This window comes from Orbicella franksi, chromosome 9, assembly GCF_964199315.1.
Source record: "Orbicella franksi chromosome 9, jaOrbFran1.1, whole genome shotgun sequence".
Taxonomy (NCBI): domain Eukaryota; kingdom Metazoa; phylum Cnidaria; class Anthozoa; order Scleractinia; family Merulinidae; genus Orbicella; species Orbicella franksi.
In genome coordinates this window covers 14,348,452-14,366,238 of record NC_138153.1, presented here as the reverse complement: position 1 = coordinate 14,366,238, position 17,787 = coordinate 14,348,452, and the positions used below count along the sequence as shown (strand labels likewise).

At 40.7% G+C, this 17,787-nt stretch overlaps 1 protein-coding gene across 1 annotated transcript; it reads right to left on the bottom strand.

Moving 5' to 3' along the window:
- Positions 1 to 246: 246 nt before the first annotated feature.
- Positions 247 to 8,569, bottom strand: LOC145496406 (uncharacterized). The gene has a single exon (XM_081476047.1). It carries the CDS (start codon positions 8,491 to 8,493, stop codon positions 4,279 to 4,281), a length of 4,215 nt encoding a protein of 1,404 aa, XP_081332173.1. The 5' UTR covers positions 8,494 to 8,569; the 3' UTR covers positions 247 to 4,278.
- Positions 8,570 to 17,787: the final 9,218 nt, after the last annotated feature.

Here is a 17,787-nt window from a genome sequence, read left to right as displayed (position 1 = left end):
TATTCTGAGCTCTAGATCATTTAGCCGCGCTAAAAACCCAAAGCAAATGGTTTGCGTAGTTATGTCAAGTAACGAGTAAGAATTTATTATTATCTACTCTGAAACCAAGCATGAAAAGGAAGTGAACATCCCGGAATTTGACATACAAATTTGACTCTTGGCTCAGTTTTCAGACGAGCCAATTTTCTAGTAGAGAAGTGTGCACTTTACTCATGTTTTCACTTCGACAGACCGGCTTTCGGAGCTAATTTTGCGTAATAGTATGAAATCCATCTCGTGGATATTGTCTGCTGAGGATTACTGTTGGTTGATTCACAAATAACGTGAGGTCAAGATGGCTGAATATTGGCGCCAAGGTTTTTCAGTCCGAGGTTTCGGGCGTAGTTGTGGTCCTTAACCACAAAATAAAAGACTGAGGTCATTATCCAGTCATTTTGACCGAACATGCTTGGTCAATAAAGGATTTATTACACGGCACAAGGAACACCATTTTCTTGCGGGACATAGCGGGTAATCCCTAGTGCCGGGGTCAGATGGCCCCATCATGCCCACTAATGTAACCAACCACAGCGCGGGACTTGTTCATCTTTCCCGCTCGTGGAGTTAACCAAAAATAAAAAATACATCGCATTAAAAAAAACCCGGCTCAAAGAGTTATTTAGGCTGAGGCAGTTTTATTTCGACAGTCCTACTCACAAAAAAAAACCTTCAAAACTGAAACACAAATGAAACTTGCTTGGCACTACGTAAATTTTAGCAGCTTATAGCATTAAAAATACAATTGCAAATATGATGCCAGAATATTTTATAAGGTATCACTTTGTTAGTTATACTTAAAGGACCTACGTCACCGCTTGTGAATCTTGAAAAAATTAGCCTAAAATTTTTCGAGTTCGTCGTTCGTAATTCGTGTCAATCTTCTCCATCCTTAGCCTCCCTTGTTCCTTGATGGTTTATTAGTATCTCTTTGGCGTTTTTCTATGTTAGTAAACTATTATTTTCAGCTTTCCTTCAATTTCAAGGTAACTTTGTAGGTGGCCAAAATACCTCAAAATAGAGTGACTGAGATCCTTTAAGAACTTATTATTTTGTTATAAATGTCATTTTAAGCACATCATGCAGCTATTTACGTTATACAAAACTGATAAAACAGCATTTATCTAGGCTAAGTTTTGTCTCCACTCTAAGATCAACCTTAATAACAAAATAAGGTCTCGTCGCGACTTAAGTTTGTGTAGCCATGGAATGATGTATCCTTGTTACCCGAGGTAATACTCTTAGCTAATAGATTACAATGCGATTAATTAATAAGATCACTCGCTCGATTGCATTGAGTGCTTTCACATGACGTCACGGCATCCATACTAGCGTCCCAAAAAAATGAAACGGCGGCCATGTTGGTGTCCTAAACCAGTCCTGTGGGAGATGAATTATATCCTTACGTAAGCAATTTCTTTTGCTCAAATAAATTTACATGACTGCTGGCCACGCGAGTGAAAACGTGTCCATAGGCTCAACTCAGCTAAAATCACGCAACAAGTTGGAAGAACACGAAAAAGGATTCATTGTAGATCTCGATCTGGAAGCAAGTCATCTGAAACCTTTACGAGTGTTACTCTAACTATATATCGGCGATGGTTTATTGTGTCGATAAACGAGGGTCTCAATGGGGTGGTGCTTTTAACTCCCAACAGTTAACCCTATTGACACCCTCATAAACCCTATATATTCTGTCTTTTTTGGGGGGGGGAGGGGGGGATTTTCTGTTTATTCCAACTAACTACAACTGAATAATCAGAAGCTGACCCAGAGTTGAGTTTTTAAAACAAACTAAACTACTTGGTCACGCTTTATAAGACTAGCATTCGTAACTACTTATTAACCGAGAGAGAGGTCTTTACGGGGAAAATCTCGAACCAAGACTTTCCCTATTGACCAAGCGATAATGAGGTCAATACGGCAAGGTGGAGGTTTGAGAATTTCCCGTAAAGACCGAACGTTTGAGGTTAATAAGCTGTTTATTATATGGCTTTTGCTTTGTTTTTCCTGGCCCGTAATCGGCCCGTGGGCATAGCGGGAGAATAGTCGACCTTAGAACTAGCCAATCAGTGCGCGCGTTATATCCGCTATAAACACTAGCCATATAATGATGTCTGATTATTCAATATTTGATAATTTGATATGATGTTTAATGGAATCGAAATATGATCTAATTTTTCAACAAAACTGATACAAATAAAGTATCGCTATTTTTCAAAGAAAATTCTATGACGCTACAATTATAAACACTCTTGTTCTTTGGCCATTTCAATTTAACAAGAAATAAAATGCAAACAGCGGTAACAAACATAACACATGAACTACGCATGGTTTGGAAGAACAATCTAAAATTTTCTTGACGTTTCGCATGCTACAGCACGCATCTTCCAAAGATCGTTTAAATCGCTCGCAAAAATTTAAAGTCGTATACAAAGCCAGCTGCTGGGATTGTGACGCTTTCTATATCGGCAAAACAAAGCGACGACTGCATGACAGAAAGGTCGAGCATTTTAAAGCCCTTACACAAGTGGGTCACGCTTCCGCTGTTGCTGATCACGCAATCTCCACCGGCCATAACATCAAATGGGACCATTTCGAGGTCTTAGCTAGTGGACGATGTGATTTACATTGTAAAATAAAAGAAACATTGTTTATACGAGACTTAAAACCAACACTTAATGACAATGCTAGCGGTGAAAAGCTGTCACTTTATTAGCTATCACCTTTTGTTTTCGTTGTTGTTTAGTTAGTTACCAGTACCTCGCTTTGTATTTTTAAGTTTTAAATCTTTCGTTTTTTGTAACCGCCACTTCTGAAAATGCGTGCTGTAGCATGCGAAACGTCAAGAAAATTTTAGATTGTTGTTCCAAACCATGCGTAGTTCATGTGTTATGTTTGTTGCCGCTGTTTGCATTTTATTTCACGCTACAAATAGTTGCCATGGCAACATCAAAATAAGTAAAGCGCCGTTTCTTTTGACGCTAATGGTAACTTTAAAACTGCTAGAAAAAAGTTTCCCTGTTTAATATTGAGCCAACGCACTCCTATGTCCCTATGTTAGGATTTCAAATTTCCGACGCGCCGCCTTGTTTATTTTTGCAAAGCTTGATGGGAAAGTATGTAGTCATTGCGCGGTTGGACGCTTTTAAAATACAACAAAATGCAACTTCCAGTAGTTTATGATTCACATTCCAGTTGAATATGTTGAGTTCCAGCAAGAAATCGTACCCTGGAGACTCCATATTAAGATCTCCAACCGCGTAAGGACGTCATAAATTAACATGAAGTAAACATGGTGATGCCCACGTGATTTAAACTGAAAACCAAACACTTCGTATTCGAAATAATTACAAAGATATCAACCAAAAATCTCAGGATCAGTCACAGAGATCCATTAAGTATACTAAGTGGAACTTCAACTGCTTTTCAGCCAAGGTAGATAGCGGTGTTTAACTGTACTTATTATATGGTTCTGTCTCACAAGGACTGGGAACTACCAAATTGACGAATTTGATTGGCTGAAATCGATATTGAAAGCGGTCTAGATTTTCCCATCTCGACCGATAACGTTTTGCAGTGAAAAGCTACAAACTAAAATGCAAAATCATTGACTATTTTCATCTAACAATATTTATTTATGGATGTGCCAAAAAGCCTGATGGAAAAAAAAGTAAAGAGGACGAGCAAACTTTGGCAGAATTAAATTCAGCTCATCGCCGTTCACGAGCAAAATATCGGTTAGTCAGGTTAGTACAAACCAGTTACATTAAATGAATTGTATGGGAAAATGTTGACGTCGGCCGTGTGCACAGACCTCACTGCGTTCGGTCTGTACTCACGACCTCGAACAAGATTCTCCCATACAGACCTCCTGCTTGGTTAATGAGAGCTAAGTATGTTTATCAATTTAAGCTGGAGTGTTTCAAGGAGAAAGTTTATCCAAAGGATCCGTGCGTTCGTGAGTTCCTTGTTAAAATCTCTGTCGTTTCGTCAGTCCTTAAGATACAAACCTCTTAGCATCTATCCGGAATGCCGCTGCTTTTGTCGAATGTCTTTATACCAGTATTGTCTGCAAGTCATGAGACTCTTGATACGAACTTGTAGCGGACCAATGCGTCACAACTGCATGCGCAGAACACCCATCATACCGCCAGATATCCCACCATAAGAAAGAGGGTTGCGAAAAGTACGCTTTTGTTAATCATGTATATCAGTTGGCTAATGAAGTTTTGTTGTACTTTATACTATAACGCTTTCCTGGCCCGTGTGACATCTATCGTTCCATGCACTCTGTCGTTGCGGAGCCGTGTAACATGTACTTTCGTAGTTGGGTATGTCTGCTGCACCAGGAGGTTGTGTGTCGTTCAAAAGTCGAAAAGGTTCGTTTGGTTCGCCTTGTTGTCCTGCCCCGCTTAACAGTGGCGACTCCTCGGTAACTTGCGGTTCCCCTTCGTTTGCTTCACCTCCTGGTAAAGGAACAAGATTATCTCTCTTCTTACAACATATTGCAAAGTACAGTAACTTGTATAGGTAAGGAAGACCTGCCATCACCAGCGGGACATACGCCAATATGTCTACAAACGCCGTTAGGGCAAGTCTTGTACTTGGGTATAAATCTCCGCTGATAGGGGAACTGAGAATTGCAATGCCACTCAGTGCTGTTAAGATGACCACGTCTGACTCATTGATCCAGCGGTTTTGCACGGCAGTTTGTTTACCCGCCACCCTTTGATTTTGTAATCGATTTCCACGTGCGGCTTGATTAGCTAATTCAGTTCGAGGTTCGGCTGCGTTATTCCCACCTTGGTTTTCTTCTCGTTGGGCTTCTGCCGCTCCATTACCACCCTGATTTGTTACTCCTTGAGTTTGGTATTCATCACTGCCTCCTCCACGTGTTGCTCGATGGGTTTCTCCTGCGTGATTTCCTGCTTGGAAAAGTACTCGTTGAGCTTCATTTGGCTCATCGCCACTTTGATCTTCTCCTCTGTAAGGCCTTGCAACCGCAATGATGAGCAAGAAAACAACACAAAAAGATTGCAGCAAAGCACTTTTCAAAGGACCAGCTGGTACGTAAGTGCTAATCAATAAAAGCACGACTCGACAGACAAGGTAGTAAGAGAGAAACGGGTGACGTGTAGGTTTGAAACCGGCTCGCAAAGTTTCGATATGTGGGTTTGGGCCAGAGTAAAAGATAAGTATGACAGGAACATACATGACAATCGCCAGAAGAATGATGGCAAAACATCCGTACCCGATATGACGAGCACTGACAAAGAATTCCATATTACCGTCAGCAAACAACACTTTACGTCCCCCAACTTCAGCTGGATTCAACAGCTGTAGTGAAACGTCGGTAATGTTAACATAGCACAAAACGGCGATGGTACAGTAGGCATAAGCGAAGCCATTTTGCACGCGGTGTTTGAATGACTCCAAGCATCCCTGAAAAAAGTTACTGCAGGCTCGTGGACAACGCTGGATGTCTTGCAATTTGCCATAGATTTTTTCCACAAGTTTTTCCCAAGATCGGGTAACTTTCCTACACGTCGTCAAAAATAGCAAAATTAAAATTTCCACGACTGCAAAACAGGCGATTATGGCTAACTTGTCGGCATTGTTTAGACCACTTGCAAAGCAGATGCCATCTGCTGTATGAATTCGAAGGTTAGAAAAAGCAGCCAGAAACTCAATGACGGGGTCGAAGTTAAATCCTTCTGGAGTTAGAATCTTCATCATTTGATAAGAGTACAAACAGGCGCTTAAATGTCCGCTTGACAGGTTTGGATTCAGCACCAAAACGATCAGCGTCACCACGAAAAGAGCAACGACATCGGCAATAATCATCAATAGCCACCAATTAGAACAGCTGGAGGAGCAGTGTTCGTTGCCAAACAAGATACTAGAGCCTGGTTTGCATGCACCACAAAGTACACTGTTCTGGTCTCTGTCACCTTTGCACACATGTCCAGAGAAGTACTGGTACTCTCCTGGAATGACGGTCTCGGTAAAGTTACAGTAGTCAGCGGGGCAGCGGTGTGTAACGAATTTCCCGTCAACTTTTCCAGCCCAGTAGCCCTGCTTAAGGTACACAGTCTTTCCGTCTGGGTCGCAACGTGCCACTCCGTCTAAAGAGTCCATACAAGAACATGATGATCCAACAGGTTTAAAACCCTCACGACAACTTCGCATTTTGATGTCAGGGATTACATCCACTAAAACCTGTCTACCAACATAGCGCAGACTTACGGTAAACAAACTGCCAGGTTTTCCAGCCAACCTGAGATGGGATATATGTCCGTCAGTAAGAAACAGGGGCGAAATAGTCTCGAGCTTAACTGGCGATGAGTTTTCAGGAAATTCGATATCAACATCGACTATTCCATCGACGGAGTTGCCTATCTCGTCAATTAATTTGACAGTTGCATTGAAGACTTCACCCGGTGCAACCTCCCAGTCGTTTGGTTCATAGTTCATGTCTATCGCATCAGTTGCTACTTCACTATCTCGCGAGGTAACTTTCCCATCTAAGGTTTTGAATTGGATGAATTGCCACTTAAGAACCTGGTTGTGCTGTCGAGATTCTCCGGGTCGCCGACAGTACCTAAGGGTCGTGGCGTATACTGAGTTTCCTTTACCATCATCGACTGCCCTATTGCCTTGAAAGATTACAGATGTCTTCCACTTGTTAAAGTCTACTTTTTCATCTGTGTACCCGAAGAAGCATTCGTGTGTGTTAACACCGGTTGCATTGAAATCCACCATGGGAGACCCGGCAGACTCAATATACAGTGCACCTCCTTTGTTCTCACACGAGTTGTTATAAAAAATTAACTCAGAGGTTTTTTGAAAAATTACTCTCGAGAGCCCACGCATCGCCACGGCTCCTCCTCTGTACCCCTTGTTATTAGTGAAATTCATTTTACCAAATATCTCCACAGTTGACCCATCTAAGGACAGCGCCGTGTTGGTGTTGTTTCTAAATGAAGCAGTTCCTTGAAATATGAGCAGCACTTGGTCGCTGAATAATGCACCTTCCCCAATACTAATACCTTTGTCTAACTTGACGACCTGGTTGCTTGAAAATAAACAGTTATTGAAGCTGATTGAGTAGGGCATTTCCGGTCCAATTTGCACAATATTTTGGTTCGCAAGCATAGTTGCCAATGCAGCTCCTACTGTCCCGTCATTTCCTGACCAATTAGAGCGATTAAAAGTGAACTGCGTCCTGTTCTTGGCACAGTTTATCCGGCATAATACTGATGTTCCATACAGCGACATCCCACCACCCCAGATCGCCGAGTTGCTGACAAATGAACAGTTGTCAAAGGCAAATGTATTCAGAGGGCCGCTTGCACCTCGTTGAAGTAAATTGCCCACCCGCACACCTCCTCCGGCTAGAAGACCGGTATTGTCCTGAAACGAAGTATTTTCTATTGCAAAATGATTGTTTTTTACTTCATTTCTTGTTTCAACTTGAAGACCTCCTCCCCACACGGCGAGATTACCGAGGAATACACAAGACTCGATTATAGTGTTGCAGTTACTGGCATTTCCTCGAAAATTTATCGCCAAGCCTCCACCATGACTAAATTGGTAAGGACCGGGATCGTCAATAATATCGTGTTTGTGACTTAAATTCCAACCGAAAGCCTCATTTCTGAGAAAATGGCAATTCCTGAAGATGTAGGTGTTGTTGTGCAGGAAAGAATCATGTTCGTTTGGAGTGACATTGACAACGTTGTCACCGTACTGGTTGAGAATCATGTAAATTCCGCCTCCCGAATGCACAAAGCCTTCTTCAATAAACCCTTGAAGTGACCCATCTGAACTCTTGTTCACAGAAAGCGCCTTGTTGTCTGCCAACACGCAATCAGTAAAGTTTACAAGACCTCCGACATCATATAGATTAACACCAAGTCCTGGAGAAAACGATATCTCGATATTCGTGAATCGCGCATTTCGACAATATCGAAAATCCAACGCAGTCCTAAACTTTACACCCTGATGACTCTGTCCAGCGTGAGCAGACTTGTTAACTCCTACCGTACTCTCTCGCCATCCACCGCATCCATGTAACACGAAACTTTCGAAAGCAATATTTTGGCAAAGAATAAACGACAGACTTACGTTAGGCTCACACGTTATTCTTACCTCGTCTGATCTTGAACCCTCTCCAACCAAAGCAAAGGTGTTCACGTTGGTGAAATTAAAGGTTTTAGTCAACGTATAATTTCCTTTTGCAGCTGATATCAGTGTTGAGTTTGCACCACCAGATCCATTTAAAGCAATAGCGAAGGCTTCGTCGATTGACTTGCACGGCTGTTTCGAATTCCCACAGCCCTGTGAATCGTGGCCACCTGGAGAGACGTAAATTTTCTTGTTCCCCGACGCTTTTGATGGCAAGTAAAGCGAAATAAGGATATATGTTGAGAGCAATATGCGAAAACGCATCATTGTGTGAACAGTTGATGCTTTTACGGTGAAATAGGAATCTCACTGTGTTATGATAAGTTGGCTGTCCTGTGTAACGTGGGGTGTAAAAGTACTGCAATAAACTCTTGAAGTTGAAGCGAGCAGATGTGTATTTTCTCATACTCGTAACACACTGTATGCTAATGAGTTCTTGGAAAAGTGTCTAGACATCTGAAGTCAAGGGGGGGGGGGATATAGGAACACTTCCTCTGGGGTACACAAAACGGTTTATTTCCGATGCTGTTTTAAGATAGCACACTGACACGTTGATGGGTGACTTTGTTTTAAGCTGTTCTGAAACGAAATAGTATTTTCTCCATTGGAGATGATTCTTCTTTGGTGAGACTGTTTACTCTGCTCCCGAGTGAAAAATCGACACGAGGGAATGCCACTGTTATTTGCACTCTTCACTGTTATTTAATATTTGCGCAACACGGAGATTTTGTCCTCAAGATCAGGATTTTCTCGCGGTGGATTCCACGTCCGCGGTTGAAACTAATAATCTGGCTACCATGAATAATCTGGTTGCTATGAATCAGCGTGAAATTGCTTTGTTTCTGGCTTCCTATTTATATCTTCTTAACATGGCTGCAGCTAACGATGCACAGAGAGTCATTCTTCTTTCTTGCATCACGCAAACACGAGCACTTCAAGCGCAAATTTTGGTGGTAGAATTGCTGAAGTTCAGTGTATATCATTGTACTGATGCCGACCCCAGAACAAGTGTTTCGGCCTGTACCTCTCCTGCTCAATGTAAGAATTATCTGGGACGTTATCCCAAAAGAGAAATTTGATCGAAAACCTGAATTCATGACTAGACATGCGTGACACACAGTACAAGTCGCACTGAAGAATGAAATAAGAAGCGATAACAATTTTAGGGATTTTTGAAATTGAATGACAGCTTAATCACAAGAAAAACATTTAATGGTTGTTTTTCGTAAAATGTCCTGCTCCGAGGCAGGACGACGGCTTCTTTGAATATTTGTCTCCGTGAACAAGTTTTTGTCCGCGCAGGGACAAGTAGGTCGCACTTGGCGCGGTAAACTGATGACAGAAATCTGACAGCTTTTTTTGGTTATCAAAACAAACTTATCGTGACCGAGGCTTTCAACAAATGCTACTGTGACCTCAACGAAACTGTTCGCTTTTATTTCCGAAATTTAACTTTGATTTAAGGAGCTTAACCCTCCAGTAGTAGTGCGATCGATATGTAGAGCGGATTGCCTCTTGTCAATCGCTACTAAACTTCGGAGCGGAAATTTACAATAGGAGCTTCCAGCAACCTCACCTCTGTCATCAAAACCGTTCCCAATGCGTATTACAAAAGCCACGTTCTGTCTTATTTACAGTCAACTGTTGATTTAAGATTAGAATTGTAATAGAAATGTCAAATGAACTATACCCAGAAAGCAAACAAAACAAGTTTCCATTTTTAGTGCATCAATCGCAGTCACATAGATGAGGGTGGTAAAGGGTATTTTCGTGACTCGTGATCGGCCCTTTTTTTTCCCGTGAAATGTGAAATGGCTAATTTTTTCCTCGTGAATCGTGATTTCCATAGTCGCCGTGAACCGTGACTTTCCAAAACGTTCTCTTTTATTTTCCGTGAAGCGTGAAATGCTAATGTTGTATTTTTCGTGAATTGTGAAAGGGCTGCTTTATTTTCCGTTAAACGTGATCTATACGCCCCCCCCCCCTCCCCCTTTACCACCACCATAGATCTTGACCTATAAATGTAAAACGATACATGTGCCTGCAATAGCTGGTTTTCACATGACGTCACTAAAATTCGAACTACAAAACTATTGATCTTCCTAAGATTTTACTGTAATGATGTATAAGAGCAGCTGAAAACTAATTAATATTCACACAAATTTTCGCTGCGAATGGGTTCTTAGTTTTGTGATACACTACGCTTGAATTTCTAAGCTTTTGCGTGACGCGGCATTTACATCGGCGTGTCTAAAATACTGGTAGCTGGTCACTGGTCACTGGTCACTGGTCACTGGTCACTGGTCACTGGTCACTGGTCACTGGTCATTGGTCGCTGGTCACTGGTCACTGGTCACTGGTCACTGGTCAGACTGGTCACTGGTCACTGGTCACTGGTCACTGGTCACTGGTCACTGGTCACTGGTCACTGGTCACTGGTGTCTGATAGATTTGATACCGTGAAAGTTCCTTTACTACCGATGCAGTAAACTAAGTGTACCTTAGTACACTTATAAAAAAGATCATTTGTCCACACACCCGTTTTTTTTTTTACTGTAAATTTTGCTATATTTAATTAATATCACTGTTGATTTTTACCAGGCAGGCCCCGTCCTATCACGTGCGAGTACAAACTTAATCCAATCACAGCATGTGAGTCCAAGGTGTACATTAGCTACACTAAAAAACAAAGGATAAACGTACGAAATGCGTGCAAAATATTCTACACAACCCTCCAAAACTTGGAGAGATGAGGGTTTCCCAGGGGTTTTGGGGAACAAGGGAACATTGGCAAAATATCGAAGGGAACATTAGCCACTTTTTGGGAACAGGGGAACAAAATTCGAAAAATTACAAAGGGGAACAAATAACGAAAATGAGTGGGAACATGGGAACATAGGGCAATTTTGGAAGGGAACAAGGGAACAAAGACCCCCCTGGGAGACCCTCAGATATGCGTATAATTACAACACATAACTATCTTACGCTTTATCCTTAAATTCAAATCACACATGCTGGAGAAAATAAGCATTATAGCCATCATATAAAACACAGTGTCAAGCTGTGTACAATAGAATCGAAGACTTTATGCTCACCATTCGCTGGTGGCAAAACTACCAATCACAATCAAGAATTCTCGATCCGCCGAACGAGTATGTAACACCAAAAAAATATGCCAGGTGCGGAGTGTTACCGAGCATTGGTCTCTTAACCACTCCCTGTTATCGGCAACTAATGACATCCAGAAGGATCGAAATCGCGGTATTGCCTGATCTACAAGGCTACGAGCCTCCTAATAAAAGAGGGACTATTATAAACAGTCTCAAGAAAACCTAATAACATCGCAAATAAAAGCAATGACAACCACAACGTGGAGCTGGATGAACAATCATAGGAAGAACTCCTAAACTCAGAGCTTTTTGCCTGAACAAAACCACACAATATCATAAACAACACGCAAAACAGTCCACAGACTTGCTCGTGAACATCTACATTTGCAGTTCCAGAACGAACAAACTGGAAGGACAAAAAGCTCGATGAAATTGATGCTAGAAAAATAAGAACGACTCATAGCTTTCAACAAGGAAAGCTACAGCTATCTCTGGCGAAGCGGGACAAAGATAAATATTACACCCGTGATAAGAAGCAGCATAACTTGCAACAGTAAATCAAACAGCCGGGACCGGCGTAATAATACAAAATACAAGTAACCAACATGCTCACGGAATATTTCAAACTTTTTCACTCCAGAGCTAATATTTAGAGAGCTTAAAACATATCTTGCAATACAAACGAGCCAAAAAAAACTAGCACGTGGCAAAAAACAGAGGTGTCAAACTCTACAAATTACACGCGGATAACAGCGGAAACCACGCAGACCTATGACCTCTAATGGCTCTACTCTGGTGAAATGTCCTCCTAAAAACAAGATTATTGCTTAGCGAAATATTCAAAGATCCCCCTATCGCAGCATACAAAAGAGGCAGATCCTCAAAGATATACTAGTTCGAGCAAAACTCTCAAAGCGGCTATTACACGTGGATAGGAGTTGTGTACGGCCTGTCACCCCATTGTTATCACCGCTAGAAATTACTGCTTACATGACACGCATGAGGTTTTTCATACAAATGCTAGGAATAATATCCTGCAAATTGTGTGTTGGACCGATGCATGTGATCGTGTCGAGTACAGGGGTCGCCATTCTTTTAGGCGTTATGGTACTTTTGCTAGTGGGTAGACTTGTGACGTTTTCCGTTCAGCCAATTCGGTTAAAACGTTATTGTGATTAGTTTTACTTGTTTGTTACTGTTAATGTTAAAGTTCTTTCAAAATCAATAGATCACGTTTCAGATTAATCAATTTTTTATAACCAGTATAGAATTACAGGTTGACGTTTATCAACTTCTGATTCTATTATACGGAATAATTTATTTGCCTCAATAAGATATAATGATAACTACTTAATCGTTTCTAGTTATCTTAGGTTCGTTTTTACCAGATGTCTTCTCATTTGGAGGATATCTGCTTGTCGGACGAGTAACGTCCAAAGGTCAAACGTCGTGGGTCATAGTCTGGTTAATGTCAAAATATCTTGTAAGTCGTTTTAGATACATATATTAGTTACTGTCAACGGTTGGTGGGGCTCTATTGTTATGTTATCTTTTGTTGGAATTTAAGTTTTTGTAAATTGATTGGAAATAATGCGTTTTGGTCCTACCCAACCAAATTCCTGTGACCAGTGACCAGTGACCAGTGACCAGTGACCAGTGACCAGTGACCAGTGACCAGTGACCAGTGACCAGTGACCAGTGACCAGTGACCAGTGACCAGTGACCAGTGACCAGTGACCAGTTATCAGTTACCAGCTACCAGCTACCAGTATTTTAGACACGATTTACATGACGGCCTAGAGAGCTGTCATGATGGCTAAAAAAGTGACTTATTTCGGGGAACTTGGCTATCTGAACAGTTCATGTCTTAGAAAAAGTATTATTTTAATGTTTTAGAGTTCCTCGAGGGATAAATTCACGCTTTTGTAGCAAAACTCAGTGACAGATGTTTCTGTTGGTTTCCGGCCGCCATGTTGGTGCCCATACGGATGGGCACCGACATGGTGTCTCCATACAAATCTCTATAAATTTGGGTAAAAAATTTTTCCGCGTATCTCGCATAAGAAAAATTGCTGTGACCAGAATTTTGGCGAGAGTCTTTGCATATTTACCTTCTTTCATTTCCCAGATTCTGGACTTTATCTATTGACAGGTTTTGATTTTTATTTTGATCTATTTTGAATTGCGTGACACTGAAAACCAGTAGTATTGACTAATACAGTAATTTCAGGAGCTTTATCTACTGGTCAGCAGAATTACCGTAAATCCTCGAATCAGCGCCCCCCTCAAATAAGCGCCCCCTTCGAATAAGCGCCCCTCCTATCGGCCGAAATTTAAAGTAGGCGCCCCCCTCCCCTCCCTCCTCATTTTGTGGAAGAGTAATGAGACAACAAGAGATGCATGGTTTTCGTCATGTATTAGATTTGTACATGGTTTTAGTTTGTGAACACGTTAACTGAACACGTTGAACACGTTAAGTACTAACGGTGCTGCGATTAAAACTTTAGGATCACCTTTTTATGTCAATAAACAGCTTATGTTGTTGTTTACGCGTAGATGATGGATTTTAAAAAAATGATCATGTCAGGCCACGATTTGGGAAAAATTAAATAAGCGCCCCCCTCGATTAAGCGCCCCCGTCTTCTCCTAAAGTTGAAATAAGCGCCCCGGGCGCTAATTCGAGGATTTACGGTACTCCAAAAAGGACATCATTTGCATATCATGTGCATAATCTGCACCGCCTCGAATTAGTACACTGGACAAAACTGGTCTGGATCGACATTTTACAACAAAAAATTAAAACAAGCTAAGCGACGCAAATAATTTTGTGATTGTCTTATTTTAATCAATTCCATACTTCGGAAGATTCTTTCATATGGATCACGCAAGGAAGATTTGCGTTACAACGTATCCAAATTTGCTAACTGAATCACAACAACAATTAAGCTATCTCTTAATGAAATAGTGTTTCGTTTCCGGAAAGATATTGGAAGTCCGAGGAGGGCCGGGGTTTTGATATATTCTCCATGAGAAGTATCGGGGTGTGGGGGATTTGTGGGCATGTCCAGGCCCGAGGTTTGGGAGGTATTGATCCGCTTACTTGTCAGAGTCTGGTTTTTCGTTTACGCGCGGTGTGGGACATGGACAGTAGGCTGTAAAACTAGTGTCTATTTGCAGAAGGACGCGAAGGGTACGAAACTACAACTAAGTGCTAAAAAATAAGAAGTCCACCCATACATGTCCCTCTTCAGTGCGACGATGTTTTGGCTGCTGTTTTCGCGTTCGTTTGCCCGTGTGCTGGATACGGACTGGGCACGATTATTAGCCGCTGTTCGGGAAAGGGGCCCGCGGTCTTCCCTCCACGAACTAAACTAAAGTGTGGATGGGACAGGCGACAGCGGCGGAAATCGAGTTTGTTGGATCTGTCAGCAAGGAAAATGGAAAAGAAGGGTGTGATACGCAGGGTAATTGAAAAGCAAAGCCTGGTGTTATGGAATTTGATAGATAGGCATTTCTGTACTGGTAAGTATGGTATTGAAAATTGATGGTACAGTGGAACCCCGCCTCACGACTACCCCGTTATTACGGTCACTTTATTCTGACCCGAAAAAAAGCTCAGTCAGTCATTTTCTTATTTAAAGAACCCCTTTACCACGACCACCCCGTTCATACGACCAATTTTCCTTGGCCCGAAGGTGGTCGTATTAACGGGGTTCCACTGTAGTCGTGTTGTAGTCCAGTTTGTTGTCAGGTTTATTTTCACTGAGTTCGAGGTTTTTTGAAGCATAAAGTTAGATGCAATGATCTGCAAATTATATTTTTTTATTAAAACATCAACATCCTTTAAGGTTTTATGGTAAACTCATTTGCTTGTAAAATATAGTTAATAATTTAAAGTTTCACAAGGTGGTGATGTATTGTAAATATTTTTTTTCACGTATTTTTTCATACAACAATAACAGGTCACTTTGTATTCACAAGTGGTAGTGAATAGGTGAACTAAGAACACAATGAGAGATTGTAATTAAGCTGTATAACTATAACTACATTTTAGGGTTTATGCAACAATTTCAGTCTCATGGTTTTAAGTGTAGCTTTTTTTCTTTATCTATTTAAGATAAAATAAACGTTAAGAATAGTTTGCAACACAGTAACACAACAGTGACAATATACCACTGTTTACAATTAACAGGTTCTTAAATTCCAAATATGTCTAAGTTGTATATTATGAGTTATGGTTTTCAAGAAAGGTTCTGTTTTGTTTGTGGTGGTGTTGTATGTAGTTTTTGTATAGTCAAGCCTAAGGCAGTACAAATGCAAATGATTTGAATAAATTGGGGTCATGGTCCACATGTTTCTGTGGTTAAAATATGTAGGAAAGAAATCACAAGCATAGCCATATTGTACACCATATTTTACCCACCAATGCTGCATTACATAAATTCGGTATTAAAGAGCACGACCGCTGTCATTTATGTGCTGAAAAGCAAACAATTACACATCTCTTCGTAACCTGCCCCAACGTCCAGCTGTTTTGGACAGAGTTTACTGATTGGTGGTACAGAAAAAACAATACTGTAATCACGCTCTCTGAAGCACAAATACTTTACGGCATCACAGACACCGTGCCTCTGTGTCTCGGTTTAAACCTCCGTACAATAATTGCAAAATATTATATTTACACCGCTTCAAAAAATGAGGAAGATTATTTCTTAGACGCTTTCTTGGCTATCCTTAAAAACAAAATAGAAATAGAAACTAGCAGAGCAAAGGTGCAAGTTAAACTGTAAATATAGCTAAATATACTGTAAATTGTCGCTTTTTTGTCATTTTTTTTTTTTTTTTTTTTTTTTTTTTGCAGTTTTTCACTAGTTCTAGTAACCGTAGTAAAAGTTTGTAGTAATTGTCCGCGATTAAAAAGTAGTGTAACGTAAGCGGTTTAAATAATATTGTTGTTCCGTCAAGCATTGTAATTAGAGCAAGTTGTAATTAGCGTAAGTAGCTGTATTGTTGTAGTTTTATACGTAGTTTTTTGTAATTAATAATGTAAGTATGCGTGCTGTAAAAAATAGATAATTAATAAAAAAAAAAATAAAAAAATAAGCATAGCCTGCAGTGCAGGCGTCTTATTGGGGCGAGTTAGCGTTACAACCTTGCGACCGCCATGTTAGACCGCCATGTTAGACGGTGGGGGAAGGGGGAGGGGGAAAATGAGAAGACGCCGAGATTTTCTTCGCCCCACCCCCTCCCCTATCCTTCGTCTTGCCTATCATTCACCCCCTTGGTAAAACTTTCTTTCTCTCCCCAGTCTTCCACTGCATGAAAAATTCAAGATGGCGGCTAAACCTTTTACGATGTGAGCGCTCGCTCGAAAAAATCTCGTCTGCTCTGCAGGCTATCATAAGCACGAGTTCTGTGTTGAACTCGTTAACATAACATCTAAGTTCTAAATTTCAGTTGATTGTACAGTCTTTCCAGTGTATTTTTGCAAAACTTGCAAAAGTGATTTAGGAGAGAATTATCGCAGGAATTGTTGACAAGTGGCAAAAAAATATGGATGTCTGCAAAAACCTTATTTTTTGTTTTGTTTTGTGAAATGCACTTTGAAATATTATGTGCATGAGACATAATTTGCATATATTAACTGCCAAACAATATAAATTTGTCTCTGTTTTGATCCAACAGTTAATGGCTGTTGTTCACTTATCTCATTTGTGATGTCATTGTTGGTCTTATACTGCAGCTGGAGGGGAAGTTTCTTCAACACTGCTGCTGTAAATTGCTGAGAGCTGTAGTGGTATTTGTCACAATTAAAAAGGGTCAGGAGAACTTTTGTGATCAAAGTTGTCATTGTCTGGGGAGTGCCATCTGGCTTTAAAAGACACAAGTTACAAACATATCCATGTTTGATTTCATCTGGTTTGAAGGATTGTTGACAACAGGGACACTTGCTTGAAGGATCCAATTTCTTGTTTCTGCATTTTGGATTGGGGCAGCTGTCATATATTATGATGTTTTGAATACCAACAATTGTTCCACTCGAGAATTCTTCTTCATCTTTGTACAATATGGAGATCAGCAGTTGTTGAGTTCTATTAATTAAAATGGTATGTATAAATATCCTCTTTTCAATGATGAAAAGTGTGGCAATAAGTTTGTGTAAGAAACGATTTGTAAGTTTGTGATGCAGTAAATTAAGTCATTAAGATACCTTGATTGTTGTTTCTGTTGTTGATGAAAGAACAGTCTTACTCTTGAAGGTTTAGTCTGTACAGATGAAAGGATTATAGTGTCTCCTTTTGATACTGGAAGGTCTGCATGCCTTTTCTATCCACAGGGAGACTTGCATTTTTCCCGTTGTGTCCCTCACATGGATTTTTTTGAGTGTTAAGGTGTTGTTTTTCACCTTGCAAGGTGGCTCTACCTAAAGATGAAGGTGAGAATTAGTTAC

Coding starts and splice junctions, on each gene's coding strand:
- LOC145496406 (XM_081476047.1), bottom strand. CDS start 8,493: ATGATGCGTTTTCGCATATTGCTCTCAACATATATCCTTATTTCGCTT.